The 20,546-nt window shown below is 38.1% G+C and overlaps 1 protein-coding gene across 3 annotated transcripts in view; it reads right to left on the reverse strand.

Annotated features, from left to right (window-relative positions):
* BNIP3 (BCL2 interacting protein 3) overlaps nt 1-20,546 on the reverse strand; it is a 54,479-nt gene that overhangs the window by 27,017 nt on the left and 6,916 nt on the right. For 2 of the 3 annotated variants that reach the window (XM_053692589.1, XM_053692591.1), the window contains exons 2-3: nt 2,784-2,961; nt 1,556-1,640 (exon numbers count right to left, since the gene is read on the reverse strand). In XM_053692589.1, the coding sequence (XP_053548564.1) occupies nt 1,556-1,640; nt 2,784-2,961 (263 nt within the window). The remainder of the gene's footprint in view (nt 1-1,555; nt 1,641-2,783; nt 2,962-20,546) is intronic. The other variant, XM_053692590.1, reaches the window with a different exon arrangement.

A 20,546-nucleotide genomic window follows, 5' to 3' on the forward strand; every position in this document is an offset into this window, starting at 1 on the left:
TATATATATATATATATATATATATATATATATATATATAAAAAACAGTATAAAAATATATAAAATCGGTGTAAAATTAAGAAATAATGTAAGTCAATGGGAAGTAAATGAGTTAGGTTCCAGGTCCCTCTCTAAATTGACATTAGTAATGTATATCTGTTATTACATAATATTATAGTTAAAGTCTGAAATCAATGCTGTAAATGTAAAAACAGCAATATAAAAATAGTTTTTATGCTTGTGAGGCACGTGTCACTCCATGAGGAGTTCTGTTTATCAGCCTTAATGTTTTTTTTGTTTTTTTCAAGGACTTTCAGAGAAAAACTTGCCCAAAATACCAGATAATTTTTAGCATTTTTGCTATCACTCCATTTAAGTAGGAATAGAGCCTTGTTTTTTTGTTTACCTGTCAAAACTATATATTTTAAGTAAACAACCATAGGTATTGATCTAGGCCCATTTTGGTATATTTCATGCCACCATTTCACAGCCAAATGCGATTATATAACAAAAAATCATTAACTTTGGGTTTCTCACTGAAATTATTTATACACTGCTTGTGCAATCATACCACAAATTATTTCTCAACGATTCTCTGGGATCCCCCTTTGCTCCTAAATAGCAGACATACATGGCATGCCATTGCTTTTTGGCAATTAAAAAGCCGCTAATTGTAGCTGCGCACCACACTTCTATTATTCCAGGCAGTGAAGGTGTTAATCAGAAAGCTTGTAAGGTTAATTTTAGGTTTAGTGTAGAGAATACCCTCCCACCCCCTGATCCCTCCCTCACCCGCTACTGGTCACCACCATCTTAGGTACTAACTGACAGTCTACCAGTATGCATGTTAGGTTTTTTTGTGTGCTTGCTTTTTAACTATTATTTTTTTTTACATATTTTCTTTTTCTGAAGTGTAGTGACCCTCCAACATCCCTGATCCTCCCCCAACAGCTCTCTAACCCTCTCCCCTCTCTGTAACTGTGACTTGTATCAAGTACTTCAATGTTGCTGATTTTAGGTTGTTTATCACATATGAGGAGGAGGGAAAAAATCAACGATATTAGGTAAATGTAAGAGCCTCTATTTAGGAACTATGTTCTGTATTGCCCTATACTAGACTAGAAAGAGCATTATTTTCCCTATTTTCTTATATATATATATATATATACACACACATACACACACGTAATGTGGTATGATAGGTAAAGTACTGCATGATGTATATATAAGTCCTATTGGCTTAAAGGGTCAAGAAAGCAAACAAAATGGCAAACTACTCATGTGCTATACATAGTATTACAGTGCTGTACTGTAAATGCAGGTGGCAAAAACTCTTCTTCAAATCTTTTGGTTTTCAGATAAAGAGTCAGTGGAATAACTTCAATAGTGGTCACGTGATCACTAGAATCAGGCGCTATTGTGAAATGGCAAAAATTGAATGTGCGTAAAACGAGGGCTGCCTGTATATTATTATATAATAGTAATAATATTATTACTCCACAACAGTGTGATCCGAAAGGGAAGGATAAACTTGCCCAGCACAGTAATAAATTACCTGTGAGCTGCTTTTTTCTTTGATGCCCTGTGTATCACTTTCACAAGATCTCTGAATACTCTGGGGAGTTTGAGAGCGAGGTGGACTTTCATGAAAAAATAATAATAATAATTAATACCAGGATATAACACTTATAAGTGTTTTAACAACATTGTCACAATTGTATTTCTATTCAAAAGGACTTTCCAGTGCAAAAATTAAAGTTCTGGGAATTGTTAGCTCATGTAAATTTTGATTTTGACTGTTCCTTTAAATTTCATCCTAAACCATATCAGACAAGTATATTTCTGCTACGTAGAGGAAGATCTACACTAATATTCAGCTGCATTCAAATAAAACTCATACTCTACATACAACTTATACATTTTACTGGTATTTTACACTTATAGATGTTATGATTTGTAATTTACAAGTCACTAATAAAATCAACAATAGCTGGTTTCATTTAGCTTTTTCTTTTATATGAATGGTATTTAAATCAATTGTATTTACATGTTATAGTTTGGGGTATGCAGAAAAAAATAGAGGGAACATTGTTTTATTAAAATGAAATGCTCTAATTTGTTACATGCTGTACTATACACTGTAGAACTGTGTGTGTTTTACACCTGGAAAGGGGCTAAACAAGCTGTTATAGTTCCGCATGGGCGTGGCAAAGAACTGCTGTTCCCGAGCAGAACACAGCCAGGTGATTGGCAGGGTTGCACAACTGCTGCTACTCATTAGCTCAAAAGCTGGTCCTGAGCAGGACCATAGAGTTCCACAGTAAGTAGTTAAAATGATATAGAACAAGTCATTTTTCCACTACAATGTCCATATCATTCTATGAAAATTACTTCCTCAGTAACATTGCTCTTCATCACTAGAGCAGTGTGCTCATTATTTGTGTACAGCCAATCCAGTATTCTCCCCAGGATCCAAATGTTTTCTTGACAAATTATCACTAAATCAAAGTATGTTAAATTATGCACTTAATGTGTGCTTTGGATAGCTTAAGTAACATTTATAAATAACAGAAAATGTTTTAAACTTTGTAAGGTATTATACTACTTCAAAAGGCCACCCGGCTGACACAATTCTCTCTAGAGAACACTCAACTATTTTCTACTAAAGACATGACACTGTTTAAAAGCTGAATGAGACAAAAAGAAAGATAGGTATTTTGTTTTTACATAATTAAACATGTATAGCAAGTAAAACGGTCACAAGGATGATTTTGTTCATGTACCTGTCACAGTGAGAACTTTCTCTAGAACTACTTCTTCCAGACTCGTGTTGCGCATCTAACAAGATCTTCTCCATATCACCGTTATAAATAGAGATGGACGCAGGGACCTCCTGACCCAGTAGCTGAGCCGTACCACTGTTACCATTGTTGTTAAAGTGAAGTTCTACCCAGGAACCTGCTGGGACGATTAAACAAGAAGAAAAATAACCAGCTTTATTCATTTACATACATTAAATGGAAAACTAACAAACAAGACAAAAAAATGGGTTTAAAGGGACAGTCTAATAAAAATGAAACTTTCTTGATTCAGATAGGGCATGTAATTTGAACAACTTTCCAATGTACTTTTATCATCATATTTGCTTTGTTCTTTTGGTATTCTTTGTTGAAAGCTAAACCTAAGTAGGCTCAAATGCTAATTTCTAAGCCCTTGAAGGCCGCCCCTTATCTCAGATTTGAATTTTTTTATTTATTTTTAATAATTTTTTTATTGAGATTTTGCTGAAAGAACAAAATATACATTGGTTGCCAAATAACAATAGTGACGAAAGTTCAATGAAATAATACATTTCACCAATAACAAGATGAAGATGAGTAACACAATAAAGGCTTCTGAAATCTCAGTTTTTCAATAATGTCATATGAGTGTGACTATTAGGGTGACCCTTCATAGGCCACTAAGATATAGGTAATGATAACAGTGTGATAGTCACTTGTCCGGCCATTTATGGGCCATATGATAAATCTTATGTAGATAAGGGGGGGAGGGGATGTTCAGCGGGTAAACACCGCTATATATAGAAGGGGAGGGGTGGAGGGCGGAGCCAAATATATACGGAAGCATTTTTAGGGAACTTGGCGGGGGCTTTCAGCCTTGCCAATAAAGCAATATAAGTAGACTATGAAGCTGGGTTATTTATCCAATTATTGTTAGCCAGGCATAAGCATATTGGGGGAGTATAGAAAGGTTAAATAATCTATAGGTTAACAGATTATACATGTTGTATTAGTTCCCCTACTTAGCGTGGTCAGTGGGATCTAATGGAGTATCTATCCCCTGTTTTATAGTAGAGTCTAATTATAAATAAATGAAAAGTACTTGGCATACACAGTATAACCCATTGGGTTAATGGGATTAAGCATTAGCAAATTATGTTATTTTACATGTAGTATGATTGCGTTTCAGAGCAGACATTAACCAGTCATCCGTGCACTAGCGTTATCAAGCATAAAAAAAAGCATAAACAATAGCAGTGCACATATTTAGAATAATATATCGCATTATAAGTGTTTTAGTCTATATATCATTGCGACAGACATAGAACATGAGAATAGTCAGACTTGTCCCTGAGAAAAGAACTGCTGGGTTCTTTTATACAATAGGAGGATATAAAGTGAAACAGACCTATATATAAGAAAAGCATTTAGAACTCTACATATAAACAACAATTTTAGTGAACCTCAACTCAACCATGTACTTTTAAATCAAGCTTCATTATTAACATTTAAGACCTGAGAATCAGAAATAGCATTGTTAAGCACTTGGTATGATATCACTCTGTCAGGAGATGCCTAGGGTTGAAATAACTAGTGAAGGGGTTATAACAGGAGAAACAATATAGAAACTCAAATCAAATATATAGTGAGAAAGAGCACAAAGTCACCCTTTTATATTATAGAAAAAATATATTCCCTACAATATCTAACAGGCCACTTTTAAAACTTTCTGAGCATTCCAACTGATATATTTTAGTAGATTGAAGTGTGCTAGAAAATAATTTTAAGATACACTATATCAGTAGGGTAGCGTAGGGCTGCTAATAGTTTGAATATAGATAGGAATCTATCAACTTAAAAAAACCCTTAGTTAAAAGTAGATTAGCTTTACTAAATAGAAATACCTTTAGTGGAATGTACAGTGAATACCAGGATGAAAGTGCTTAGAATATAGCTGTACTATCAACTTGAGTATATTATAGGGTCAAAGAAACACATAACTTCAGGGACAGTAATGGTATGGGTACAAGTGTTTCTTTACTGTGTAAGGGGTCTGCAAAACCCACTGCAGAGGTTGCAAACTATATAATGAAAAGTAAGGGACTAAGAAATATATACACAGTCCTAATGAGTAAGTTAGCAAACTTAAAATAGAATATAATATTACTCACAACAAGCTGTGATCATGTACAGGACTATGATATGGAAAAAGGAACAGCCCTATAAGATATTAGTATGAGGGCGGAGCTAGCCGGGTGTCTGAGCGGTCGCACTTTGAGAGAGCTCTGCTCATAAGCTTCCTTTATCTTCAGCAAAGACCGCTCAGTATCGCCCTAGAACCTGCAAATTGGTCCCTTATGATATGAAGCTCAGCACTATAAGACCCGGTGGAGTAGAGAGGATCTAAGGAGCCTATCTGGAGCTTTCTTCATCACCCACAACCCTCACATTGCCCGACTGGGGAGCGGCCATCTTGCAGACCGCGTGGAGCTAAATACCCTAACCAGACAGACCGAGAGTTGGGGACTCAACAAAATTACTCTAGCTATTTTGCACCTATCCACGATCCCCATGTATACCGGGGTGAAGTATATCACACTTTAAGGGGCCATAAAGGTTGGACTCGCGAGTTTATAAGGTGACTGAGCATTATACCGGCAGCCTGCGTATATACCCATATCCCATGATGGCAGTCACTGTGGGGACCTTACTGCGGCAACTCACTAATAAGATGGAGAGACAGTTTGATTCCCTTATGAGCATCCTCAACGAGAAACGGAGCATCTATTAGCACAGGCCTCCTCCAGCTTACAGGATACAATAGCGAGTCTCATGCTCCCAGGGAGAGACCTGGAAGAACTAACTCTCACAAATACACAACGAGTCAGCCTCACCCTTCAAAACCAGGTGAAGATACGCTCAGAAGTTAATTCAGAGCTGTGTACTGGCGGGGACCTGTCTGTGGACTCTATGACACTCTCCTCTGACCCCCCAGCCATGGGACGCCAGAACCAGTCTAAAAGCTGTTTAGATACTTGGACAGCCAGTGACAGTACATCGGTTACAGATACAGTACCGAGCCCAATACATCGCAGGTTCACAGCTTTCACTCCCACTGACCTAAATGCACTCACACAGTTACCGCATGAGACTTGGTCAATAATGTCGCAGATGAGGTCTGCTCCGAGTCTCCTAACAGTCACACAGCTCCTGAGATCCCCTACGACCCCAAGAAGTCAGGAACATTTACTTGCCCTAGGGATGAGAGTCTCCGGAGCCATCCTGACCATGTTCAGCTGTAGATTGGGCATCGGGTAAACACTCCCAGCAACACTCCATCTTTTATAAGACTGAGACCTTATCTTTCGCTCTCCCTTTCTTTTATGTTGAAAGTTAATTCTAATATATGAGGAGCAACCCTGTTAAGTTTCCTAAAAGTATTACAAGTTCCTGCAGTGGCCGTAGCTCATTTGATTTACTGTCAAGTTTTAAACAGCCCAAAAGTTCTTGTTATTTTACATATTTAAATATCTGCCTATCTGGATGTTGTTTGGCGTTATAAAATCTGCTAGATGACATTTATTGTATATAATATATAGTTTGCTTAATGGGTGCTATCTAGGTTTGCAGCATTCTTATTCTACCAGTAAGCCTGCAAACTTTGTAAAAGGAACTCAACTAACTTTGCTCATTCATAATGTTATCATATACCTTGGTCAGTTTGCCTCGTTCTTAGTTTATATCCTCACATTCTGGACCTTGAGAGGGATTGCTGAATATCTACCCACATCTGGAAGTCCAGTGTACCATGGACCACTTTCCCCAAAGTTTCTCTTTTAATCTATTGCTTATTGACTCCTTCTTGAACACCCTCCTTATTATTGATACTACTCCCTTCTTAGTTGAATTTTTGAAGAGATGTTGTTATATAGTAGTCTTTGTTTATATTAAGTGGAAGGCATTTATTCTACTTGCTGTTCTCCCCCATGTTAGTGGGGCTCGCATACAGACCAATAACCCCAGAGAGGTTGTCTACTTTAGTGTGTCTGTCTGCTCCTATTCAACACACCGTGTGAAAGGTTATATATGTCTAATATGTTCAAATTATCTTGTCATGTACATTTTCAAATGTTTTATGTGCCCCCCTGTCTCTGTTGGTGAGAGCATGGGATATACTAATTCTGTAATATACTCACCTACATATATTTAACCCTATATGACCATGTGCCTGATATATCAGCTAGATTATAAACAGGTATAGCAGTAAGCACCTGCTAAGCATATAGATTCAGAGTTCTCTATAATATCTTTCTGGCATCTTCCTTGCCTTTTATATGTGAATAAGGGCACAGTTATAACTATCTCCACTCTGAGCAAATTAATATCCCTTTCAATTGCTCAATGGATGACTGTATATTTGCTGTTATTGTTAAGACTTGTTCTCTGTCAGCCTATCACTTGGATACTATACTTTTACCTCGCTATACATGACATAACTGCTATTGTACATCATTTTCTATACACCACCTCCAACTCCATATCCCTCTTCCACGACATATTGCTATGGGTATATACAGGTAATATACCTGCTAACAGATGCTTTATTCTAAATGCTAATCTTAATATTGGTTATACACGTTATTATGTGCGGACTACTTGTATTGTTTATATATAGCTTAGTTAGCACAGTCTACTATTGCAATGGTACCATCCTGTTATAGTTGTCTCTGATACCTTTCATATAACTGTAAGCAGACTATACCCTATTGGCTCTATCTTTCTGGACGACTGCTCTTTTGAGAAAGCTGGTTACTGGGGTAGGTTAGACACCTCAGTCACTATAAACTTTATTATTTGCAATCCAAATCTTATGTTTTAGGCATGATAGTTTTTTTTGTTTTTTTTTGTTGTTTAGCAGTAACCAGTTTTTCATGTTACCATTACGATTTTAGTATTAGTTTTCAGTATCCCACTTACTGTTAAATTGTTATTGACCCACTGATATACAGGGTATACACCATATGCGCTCACCTACTCTATCTCTAACAATAATGTATTATGCTCTAACAAGAAAGCCCAGTAGTATGACAATTGACTCCCACTTTAGCTAAAATCTATGTGACCTTAAGTTACATATGTTTTTCTTTGTATGAAGTATCTTTATGACAGTTGCTTACATAGCAGCTCAATACTTTGACATGTCTATGCTACAAATGGGCTCTATGCTTTGCATTTTATTTACTCATAACTCAGGTTAGACAACAATATTACTTATAATTTGCCCCTCAGACTCAGATCTTGTTTTAGCTTAGGGTCTTACTGGGATCTCTGACGTTATTTAGGGCTGTTTATGTGTGCTAAAATTAAGTTAATGTTTGATATGTTTATATTCTGATATAGGTCTTACATTTTTCATCTAAGCTCATCTGCTACTTATCTAACAATTATATATGCCAATAGTATGACAACAGTTTGTTAGATACCCTGAATGGCATTCTTCGTTTATATATATATATGAGGGTAAAAATGTAACATAACTTTTGGCTGTTCTCTTGAATAACCTACTTGTTGCTCCCACTTTAAATGTTTACAGAGGTGTTCTTGTTATCCCCCATACCGAAGTAGATAGACTCACTATAAACCAGTTGTACTATAGGTACACCTTATCCTCCCCCTAGAGCCCCTTGTTAGACCTCTTTTTTATGCTTCATGATAGCAAGCGCTGTAGCAAAATGGTGAATATGCAAAAGTTAGTATCCTGGACAACGATAGTCGAACGCAACACTCTTCCTAAGATATTAGTTGCCCCTTGATTGAACTAAGATCTGGAGTTTGTAAGGACTCATGCTTACATACAGCAGAACGCCCGTACCATGACAGGGAAATCTCATATTCCTCATTACCGGTAATCTGGGGTAGATATATCTATGCCACTGCTGACTTAACTTACATTTACTGATCATATATACATATACTAATAAGCGAGACTCCCCATCTAGATAGATCCCGACTCCTATTTAATATAGTCAAAAAGTGTTCTAGATGTCATGCTGAATACTACATGCTATTAGCCTCTCACCAGATATGAATTAAGCTCCCCACTAATAGTCCTTGTTAAACATATGCATAGCTAACAGTGTCATAAATTTTGCCTACACATGCCCTATAGCTTGCTTTCCTATCAGAATATTTTTGTCCCCACATCACCTTACCCTCCACCTGTAACAATCAAAGATATACATCGAGTATCCCATAGTCACCACTGTCAACCTCCCCCCTTCAACTCTATAGCCATCCCCGATCTTCATATCCATATCTGTAACTATATTTAAACTCAGCCAATTAATACGTTAAACACAATTATATTTATATTGGCGGCATCCTACCTCCATTGTCCCTCTAGACTGCATAACTATACAGTATACTATTCTCCTAATATCCCTATTACATTATAGTATTTACTTTAAGTAGATAGACACAAGTCCTACTGACTTATCCAGAATAACAACCTCATAACCCTAGCACCATCCTCAGAAGATACCTAACAAGCGAGGGAACCATCTCATCCTCAGCTATATTATAGGCTCCACCTCCCCAGATGGAAAGCTCCGCCCCTCCATCTTCCCCTTATACTTAAGCGGCTCGTGCCCGCTGTCTTCCCCTCCCCCCTTATATACCTCGGCCCAAAAGTGGTCGACACATATGCTAAATCTCCACAAGCTGATACCTTAGACCCAGATAATTTAAAGGGTATTTTTCCTATTGCAATGTGGAGATCATCTGTCAATAATATAATATAAAATGAAGTTCTATCATATCTCGCCTAAACTCTCTTCTATCTCCATTTTAAAATCTGATATGTTACTCTCTCTCTATTTGTTGATAATCTCTGTTTATAGTCATGGCTAATGTACTGCTCACTTCAATGTAACTATGACTTAATGGTGAATTTTGTTTGTCAATATCTGTTTCAACTTCAATAAAAAAAGTATTATCAAAAAAAAAAAAAAAAAAAAAAAAAAAAAAAAAAAAGATATTAGTATGAATGAGTATCTGAACATTAAACACACTATATTCAAATGAATACTAGATGGAGATCTAGTAGAATCCAACAGTGAGGGCAATGTGGCTGAATCATTGAAATAAGCCTAACCCACATTTGGGCAATCCCTGTCTGGGGGACAAGGGTAATTTACCCCACTCCTAATTTCACAAAGACTCAATTAGGCCTGTATTCAATGTTTCCCAGTTTTTGAAGTAACTCTTTATGATACCTAAAGTTATGTGGCATCAGTTCTGTAGTTGTCCGATTCCCAAAGTCCCACTTGTAAAGGGATAGTGGCTGTACTCTTTGGTATAGATGTGCTGAGATGATCTTATTATTATCTTTCCCCTTCTCAGATTGAAGGCCTCTGCAGCCGACTGCTAGCGGTGTATGAGATCCGCAAGTGTCCACATCCTGTTGCTCCAGCTCACAGCCCACGAATAAGTCTGTACTGTGTCTGGCCTGCAGGCCATCTACGGCTACCAAAGCCACCTGTCGCTGTGGGTCATCCGGCTCTTGTACTCTTTGAAGAGTGGGCTTAGTGAGAATCTTACTGCTGGCGATAGAAGGTGAACAGTCATTCTCATCTTGAAGGTCAGGCAAAGCATCGGTGCTGTTGATATGGAGATCCGTGCTGGGACCCACAATGGAAGCGGATGTTGTTGCGATACGGAGCGTGTCAACAAGATCCGCTTAATGGACATCAAGCTTAGTACACAGCTCCCTCAAAAGAGAGATCTCCAGCTCCATGGTTTGTTCCCAGCTAGGCCTAAGAAGCCGTCAATTACAGGGACTCTGACGCCTTATCTTACAAGTTCGTGTAGGGCTTAGGCGAGTTAGAATGATCCATCTGCTGTTTATGTCTCTAGAGACACCGGGCTTACCGGAGGCACATATTCTTCTTTGACTGTGCTGAAATGTTTCCAGGGTGAGTTATTATTTCATGCATACTCGGGCCGCGTGTAACTGGAACTGGCTGAAGTCGTGTGTAATCTGTCTTCTGATATGAGGCAGGATTAATTAGTAAGTTAGTTCTATCAATACCCTACACCTTTGGAAAGTATCCTATCACTTTTTCCTTCTGCTGGTTTTGGTCATAGCAGTGATTTTAAGGTTTTAGATGAATCCCCAGACCGGAGCTCATAGTTTAAGCTGCCATCTTGGCCGCGGCTAGCTCCGCCCCCTCAGATTTGAATTTTAAACAATCAATGCTGTCAAATTGCACTATCAAAAGAACTGAGATAAAGGGGCAGTCTGCAGAGGTTTAGATAATCACAGGGGTAACCATGTTGGTTATGCAAAACTGGGGAACGGGTGATAAAGGGATTATCTATCTTTTTGTAAACAAAAATTTCCAAATAGGCTGTCCCTTTAATAGCTAAAATCTGCCACCCCTTGTTATATTTCAAGGAGCCAATCTGGACTTGTTACTGGAGTAGACAAGGCTAGTCACTATCAGTTTGACAGCAAAACCTTAATTGTTTTACAGTATCTTATCACCTTCACTAAGGCCAATTAGGGACAGGTGTAGTAGGGTTCGCTGGTAGGGGGCAGATTAAGATTCTTCCAAAACATTTGGGCAGATTCTGTCCAAAATCATTGGATTCAGAGTATTGTCTCTCAAGGGTACCGAATAGGATTCCAGAGTAAGACCTCCTGTGAGAAGGTTTTTTTCTCTCACGCATCCCAGTAAATCCAGTAAAGGCTCAAGCTTTTCTGAAGTGTGTTTCAGACCTGGAGCTTTCAGGGGTAATCATACCAGTTCCGTTTCAGGAACAGGGTCTGGGGTTTTATTCAAATCTATTCATTGCCCCAAAGAAAGAAAATTCTTTCAGGCCAGTTCTGGATCTGAAAATTTTGAATCGTTATGTAAGAGTGCCAACTTTCAAAATGGTGACTATAAGGACTATTCTGCCTTTTGTTCGGCAAGGGCATTATATGTCCACAATAGACTTAAAGGAATGCTTATCTTCATATTCCGATTCATCCAGACCATTATCAGTTTCTGAGATTCTCTTTTCTAGACAAGCATTACCAATTTGTCACTCTTCCGTTTCGCCTAGAAAAAGCCTCAAGAATCTTTTCGAAGGTTCTCGGTGCCCTACTCTCTGTAATCAGAGAATGGGGTACTGCGGTATTTCCTTATTTGGATGATATCTTGGTACTAGCTCAGTCTTTACATTCTGCAGAATCTCACACAAATCAACTAGTGTTGTTTCTTCAAAGACATGGTTGGAGGATCAATTTACCAAAACGTTCTTTGATTCCTCCGACAAGGGTCACCTTTTTAGGTTTCCAGATAGATTCAGTGTCCATGACTCTGTCTCTAACAGACAAGAGACAATTAAAATTGGTTTCAGTTTGTCGGAACCTTCAGTCTCAGTCATTCCCTTCAGTGGCTATATGCATGGAAGTTTTAGGTCTCATGACTGCAGCATCGGACACAATCCCCTTTGCTCGTTTTCATATGAGACCTCTCCAGCTTTGTATGCTGAACCAATGGTGCAGGGATTATACAAAGATATCACAATTAATATCCTTAAATCCCAATGTTCGACTCTCTCCGACTTGGTGGTTAGATCACCATCGTATAGTTCAAGGGGCCTTTTTTGTTCGTCCAACCTGGACTGTGATCACAACAGATGCAAGTCTTTCAGGTTGGGGAGCTGTCTGGGGATCTCTGACAGCACAAGGGGTTTGGAAACCTCAAGAGGCAAGGTTACCAATCAATATTTTAGAACTCCGTGCTATCTTCAGGGCTCTTCAGGTGTGGCCTCTGTTGAAGAGAGAACCATTCATTTGTTTTCAGACAGACAATATCACAACTGTGGCATATGTTAATCATCAGGGTGGGACTCGCAGTCCCCAAGCCATGAAAGAAGTATCTTGGATACTTGCTTGGCGGAATCCAGCTCCTGTCTAATTTCTGCGGTTCATATCCCAGGTATAGACAATTGGGAAGCGGATTATCTCAGCTGTCAGACTTTACATCCGGGGGAGTGGTCGCTCCATCCAGATGTGTTTTCTCCGATTGTTAAGATGTGGGGTCTTCCAGGAATAGATCTGATGGCGAAAGCAGTGGATGCGTTAGCAGTTCCTTGGTGTTACAAACCTGCTTATATCTTCCCGCCTCTAGTTCTTCCAAAAGTGATTTCCAAAATCATCATGGAACAATAGTTTGTGTTGCTGGTAGCTCCAGCATGGCCTCACAGGTTTTGGTATGCGGATCTTGTTCGGATGTCCAGCTGCCAACCTTGGCCACTTCCATTAAGGTTAGACCTTCTGTCTCAAGGCCTAGTGCTTAGTCATAGAGGTTTCTCTGACTCAGTGATTAATACTATGTTACAGGCTCATAAATCTGTTTCTAGGAAGATTTATTATCGAGCTTGGAAGACTTATATTTCATGGTGTTCTTCTCATAAATTCTCCTGGCATTCTTTTAGAATTCCTAGAATTTTACAGTTTCTTCAAGATGGTTTGGATAAAGGTTTGTCTGCAAGTTCCTTAAAGGGACAAATCTCTGCTCTTTCTGTTTTATTTCACAGAAAGATTGCTAAGCTTCCTGATATTCACTGTTTTGTACAGGCTTTGGTCCGTATCAAGCCTGTCATTAAATCAATCTCTCCTCCTTGGAGTCTTAATTTGGTTTTGAAGGCCTTACAGGCTCCTCCTTTTGAATCTATGCATTTTTTTGGACATTAAACTACTTTCTTGGTAAGTGTTGTTCCTTTTGGCCATCTCTTCTGCTAGAAGAGTTTAAGAATTATCTGCTCTTTCTTGTGAATCTCCTTTTCTGATTTTCCATCAGGATAAGGCAGTTTTGCGGACTTCAGTTAAATTCTTACCTAAGGTTGTGGATTCTAACAACATTAATAGAGAAATTGTTGTCCCTTCTTTGTGTCCTAATCTTAAGAATTCTTTGGAGAAATCCTTGCATTCTTTGGATGTGGTAAGAGCTTTGAAATATTATGTTGAAGCTACTAAAGATTTCAGGAAGACTTCTAGTCTATTTGTTATCTTTTCTGGTTCTAGGAAAGGTCAGAAGGCTTCTGCCATTTCCTTGGAATCTTGGTTAAAGCTTTTTATTCATTAGGCTTATTTGGAGTCGGGTCAGGCCCTGCCTCAGAGAATCACAGCTCATTCAACTAGATCAGTCTCCACATTGTAGGCTTTTAAGAATGAAGCTTCAGTTGATCAGATTTGCAAAGCAGCAACTTGTTCTTCTTTGCATACATTTACTAAATTCTACCGTTTTGATATATTTGCTTCTTCAGAAGCTGTTTCAGTTTGATTAACTTATCAGGCAAGTTCTCACATAAATTATGTTTTTAAACAACTTTCCAATTTACTTCTATTATCAAATTTGCTTCATTCCCTCTGTATCCTTTGTTGAAGGAGCATTAATGCACTACTAGGAGCTATTTGAAAGGCATTGACAAGACGCATATATGTATAGCCACCAATTAACAGCTTCTGAGCCTACCTAGGTATACTTTTCAACAAAGGATACATAGAGAACAAAACAAATTAGATAATAGAAATAAATTGGAAAGTTATTTAAAAGTGTATGCTCTATCTTAATCATGAAAGAAAGCAATTTGGATTTCATGTCATTTTAATAAATTGAGTAACACAAATAAGAAAATGGTAACCTATTGCAAACAGAACTACAGCTAAAATACTAAGATTTCTTCTTTATTTACGTGCTTAGTAAAAGAATATACTTACAGATGGCCCTCGGTTTACAACGGTTCAATTTGCACAGTTTCAGAATAACAACCTTTTTTTTCAGTCATGTGACTGCTATTGAAAAGCATTGAGAAGCAGTGCATTGATTAAAATAGCCGGTATGTGGAGCTGTCCACCTGTGTTGCAGCAAAGATGTGCAAGCCAAGCAAGCTGAAATTAATCAGTTTAACCAGACCTGAGCTATCGAGCAGCTTGCAAAGGAACAAGATCTTCCTGTCTATAAATCAGTCCATATTGGAATGCATAGAAAGAACTGTTTGCAGAAAAAAGAACTGTTTGCAGAAAAATGCAAGTAAAGTCGGTGTTGTGTGATTATTTTATTAGGTTTATAATGCTGTTTAGCATTTAACGTCTTCCTTTCAAAGCTTTAAAAATAATGTAATAGGTGTTACTTATGACAATTTTGAGAGGGGCCTGGAACCTAACTCCCTCACTTCCCATTGACTTGCATTATAAACTGGGTTTCAATTTACAACGGTTTTGATTTACAACCATGGAACCTGACCCCGGCGTAAACTGAGGGCTACCTGTAATGGCTTGTGAACAACTTTAAGGAGCATTAAACCCCAAATTTTTATTTAGATATCCTTTGTTGAAGAAATAGCAATGCACATGGGTGAGCCAATCACACGAGACATCTATGTGCAGCCTCCAATCAGCAGCTACTAAGCCTATCTAGATATGCTTTTCAGCAAAGGATATCAAGAGAATTAAACACATAAGAAAATAGAAGTAAATTAGAAAGTTGTTTACTGTTGTATGCTCTATCTAAATCATGAAAGAAAAAAACGTGGGTTGTATGTCCCTTTAAGTACATTTCTGAGAAAAAAACATTACAGGTTTTATTATTAACCTGCTAACCAATAACAATATTTACCTTGAACAAAAAGAACATGAATCACATCATATCAGCTTTCCTACTATGCTAAATATATGTTGAACCAAAATGACTCTAGTCACATGTTTTGTTTTCACCTAGTGCTCAGGCAACGGAACAAAAACTCTGTAACAAATGGAATGCGTCCTGCGTGGTTTTCTACGAAAGTGTTATTAGAGGCAAATGGCCTGAAACCAAATGCACAGCTACTGCAGGAGAATTAGAAAGCACATTGTATAAAGGATATTGCAATCTGGACCATTCAAAAACATTAGTGTAGATACATTGTGCAACACAGGCTATAAACACATTATTATTATACATGGGGACACGATTCAAAATCCAGTTAAAGGGACTTTAAACTCTAAATAAATGCTAGACATAATGATGGATGAATATATCATTTGATTTTATAGTCAGCTTTAATTGTGTGTACTGTTTTTGTTAAAGCATATATCATACAGCTGTAGTGCACTTAAAAAAATAATAGATTTGGTTAGCAATGGAAACCAGGCCTAGGTCTCCTTGCTTGTAACTGCTGAAGTAGGCTGAGGAGCGTGCACGTATCTTGTGCACTATATGTAAAACATTGTTACAAACACTGTTGCCTTACAGTATAGTACTAAAGAAGTGCACACTCCTGAGCCTACTTTATGTTTGCACAGAAAAAAGAATATCAAAGAGGTAAAGTTGATCATACAAGTAAATCTAAACTTTATTTTCTGATATATATATATATATATATATATATATATATATATATATATATGTGAATCATAAAAAAATTAAAAGGGACATTAAACACCCCTTGTTTCTGTGAAACATTTGTGATATGTCCCAAAAAGCTCATTCTGTATTGCTGTGAATTGCCTAAGCCAGGTATTTAAATTTGCAGGTTACAGGTTTTCCTTTTTGGCCTCTGTAGGGAGTGTGAGATGAAGCACAATTTCACACAAAAGCAAGAGATATTTAAAGGGTCACACTAGTCAAAACTAAACTTTCATGATTCAGATAGGGCATGCAGTTTTAACCCCTTAATGACCGAGGACGTGCAGGGTACGTCCTCAAAAAAAAAATACAGTTAACGCCTGAGGACGTACCCTGCATGTCCTCGGTCTGGAAAGCAGCTGGAAGCGATCCTGCTCGATTCCAGCCACTTTACGGTTATTGCAGTGATGCCTCAATATCAAGGCATCCTGCAATAACCGTTTTTAGCCATCCGATGCAGAGAGAGACACTGCTTGGCCCTCTCTGCACCGGACATCGATGGCCAGTATCGTTGGTGGGTGGGAGCCAGTGTGGGAGGCGGCCATCGATGGGCCTTGTGATGTAGAGGTGGGCGGGGATAGCCAGGGGTGCGCACGGGGATGCGGGGGCGTGCACTGGGAGCGTGTGGGAACCGCTACACTACAGAAAAACCTGTGCGAAAAGGGGGGGGGGGGGGGATACATTTTATATAAAACAATCAGTCTGTGGGTGGGGAAGCTACAATACAGAAAAAAATGGAAAAAAAATACATTTTAAAACCTATTGTTTTTTTGCAAACTGGGTACTGGCAGACAGCTGCCAGTACCCAAGATGGTCCCCTGTTTGAGGGGGGGAGTCAGGGAGGTTGGGGGCTAAGGGGGATCCTACACAGCAGCATATGTAAATATGCTTTAAAAAAAAAAAATCAAAGATACCTTTTATTTTTGTACTGGCAGACTTTCTGCCAGTACTTAAGATGGCTGGGACAATTGTGGGGTGGGGGAGAGAAGAGAGCTGTTTGGGAGGGATCAGGGGGTGTGATGTGTCAGGTGGGAGGCTGATCTCTACACTAAAGCTAAAATTAACCCTGCAAGCTCCCTACAAACTACCTAATTAACCCCTTCACTGCTAGCCATAATACACATGTGATGCGCAGCGGCATTTAGCGGCCTTCTAATTACCAAAAAGCAACGCCAAAGCCATATATGCCTGCTATTTCTAAACAAAGGGGATCCCAGAGAAGCATTTACAACCATTTGTGCCATAATTGCACAAGCTGTTAGTAAATAATTTCAGCGAGAAACCTAAAGTTTGTGAAAAAGTGAACAATTTTTTTTATTTGATCGCTTTTGGCGGTGAAATGGTGGCAAGAAATATACCAAAATGGGCCTAGATCAATACTTTGGGTTGTCTACTACACTACACTAAAGCTAAAATTAACCCTACAAACTCCCTACAAGCTCCCTAATTAACCTCTTCACTGCTGGGCATAATACACATGTGGTGCGCAGTGGCATTTAGCGGCCTTATAATTACCAAAAAGCAACGCCAAAGCCATATATGTCTGCTATTTCTGAAGAAAGGGGATCCCAGAGAAGCATTTATAACCATTTGTGCCATAATTGCACAAGCTGTTTGTTAATAATTTCAGTGGGAAACCTAAAATTGTGAAAAATGTAAAGTTTTTTTTCATTTGATCGCATTTGGCGGTGAAATGGTGGTATGAAATATACCAAAATTGACCTAGATCAATACTTGGGGTTGTCTACTACACTAAAGCTAAAATTAACCCTAGAATCTCCCTACATGCTCCCTAATTAACCCCTTCACTGCTGGGCATAATACACGTGTGGTGCGCAGTGGCATTTAGCGGCCTTCTAATTACCAAAAAGCAAAGCCAAAGCCATATATGTCTGCTATTTTGAACAAAGGGGATCCCAGAGAAGCATTTACAACCATTTATGCCATAATTGCATAAGTTGTTTGTAAATAATTTCAGTGAGAAACCTGTTTGTGAAAAAATTTGGGAAAAAGTGAACAATTTTTTTTTATCATCAAATTTGCTTTGTTCTCTTGGTATTCTTTATTGAAAGCTAAACCTAGGTAGGCTCATAAGCTTATTTCTAAGCCCTTGAAGGCTACCTATTATCTCAGTCCATTTCAACAGTTTTTCACAGTTAGACACTGCTAGTTCATATGTGCCATATAGACAACATTATGTAAACTCCCGTGGAGATATTTAAGAGTTTTCACTGATTGGCTAAAATGCAAGTCAGTCAAAAGATCTGAGATAAGGGGGCAGTCTGCAGAGGCTTAGATACAAGGTAATCAGAGAGCTAAAAAGTATATTAAAGGGATAGTAAACCCCAACATTTTATTTTATGATTCAGATAGAACATACAATTTTAAACAACTTTCCAATTTAATTCTATTATCAAATTTTCTTCATTCTCTTGTTATCCATTGCTGAAGGGACAGCATTGCACTACTGACAGGAAGCTGAAAATATCTAGTTAGCCAATCACAAGAGACAAGTGTGTGTAGGCACCAATTAGCAGCAGCTCCCACTAGTGTATGATATGTGCGTATTCATTTTTTAACAAAGGATACTAAGAGAATGAAGCACATTTGAAAATAGAAGTGAATTTAAAAGGGTCTTAAAATGACACGCTCTATCTGCATCATGCAAGTTTAATTTTGACTTTCCTATCCCTTTAATATAACTGTGTTTGTTATGCAAAACTGGGGAATGGGTAATAAAGGAATTATCTTTTTAAACATTCTGGAGTAGACTGCCCATTTAATGCCCCTTTAATTTAAACATCTGTATCCCTTTAAGTCTCAAATTAATAAATAAAACAAACTTGTACATTTGTTAAGGCTCTATTCAGTGTGTTGCAGACATGTTTGTCAGCCAAGAGGCTCAAGGGTCATATTGACTTGTGGTATGTTTGGGTGAAGTTACCACAATGCTATTGGCATTTGATAAAAAAAATTATATAAACTATTTCATACAGAGTGATCACACCTGAGTAGGTCACTCTGCATTGTGGAACAGATACACAACATTCTAGCCATACAGCCCAAGGGCTTACACTTGTTGCCCCCTTCGGCTACACACAATTTTCCATTCAATTTCTAATCCCAAACCTTTCATAGATAATTCTCACCCGCCTCTAGACAACTGATTCATGTTGAGACATGTCCAAAAGCCAATGCACATATTCAATCCTTACAAACAGCTTTCTCTATAACAAACTACATTTATAGAACCAGAGTTCTATGATGGTGATGTTACAAATAAATCTGCAAGAATATACAAATTTGTCTCCTTTTTTTAATTTATATTTAAGTCAGTGGGATATTATTTTTACTTATTATACTAACCTATTAGTTAATAATATTTTAGAATAAGTACTTTCCTGCCTCTACCCCCTTCAATCCATCCTAAATGCCTCTGCCAGGCTGATCCACCTTTCCTGTCGCTCTGTATCTGCTGCACCTCTCTGCGAGTCCCTTCATTGGCTCCCCATTCACAGCAGAATTAAATTCAAAATTCTCACCCTTACATACAAAGCTCTCCTCTACCTATCCTCTCTAATAAACAAGTATACTCCAGCCCGCTCACTAAGATCCAACAATGACCTGCTCCTTGCATCTGTGACTATCACCTCTTCCCATGCTAGACTGTAGGACTTCTGTCGTGCAGCACCTACCCTCTGGAACACTCTCCCTCATGCTGTCAGGCTTTGCCCTAATCTTTCTTCCTTTAAATGCTCTCTGAAGACTTTTCTGTTCAGAGAAGCCTACCACCTAACTAAATAATAAATTAGTTTCACTTACCTAACAACATTTCCCTCATCTAACTCTGCATTAACATCTTTCTCAATCTTGCAGTCCTTACCTCCTGTTTCTCAACCTCCTACCCTTTTAGATTGTAAGTTCCCACGGGAATAGGGCCCTCAAAATAAATTTTGTCCTGTCTCTTACAAGTTTTATTTAAATGAATTGTATCCATGCACAGCGCTGCAGAATATGTTGGCGCTTTATAAATAAAGTATAATAATAATAAAGAGCAGCTCATCTGGGTAGTGGGCTACCTGGATGTACTATTATACAAGGACTAACTTCTTAAACGCCGCCCTCTAGTCTTGCACAACAATTTGTGCAAGAGCAGGGCCTGTCAATCACCCTGAACAAACGTGTTTGGGGTTTTATCTCTAGCTCATACATCTGCTGCTTTGTATATTGAGCCCTAAAAATGTAACATTAATTTATTATACAATCTAGTCTGCATTTTTTAAAGTGATATAATTTTAAAAAAAAATATGATCACTGTGAATAATGA

The sequence above is a fragment of the Bombina bombina genome, chromosome 9 (genome assembly GCF_027579735.1).
Source record: "Bombina bombina isolate aBomBom1 chromosome 9, aBomBom1.pri, whole genome shotgun sequence".
NCBI classification, from domain to species: Eukaryota; Metazoa; Chordata; class Amphibia; order Anura; family Bombinatoridae; genus Bombina; species Bombina bombina.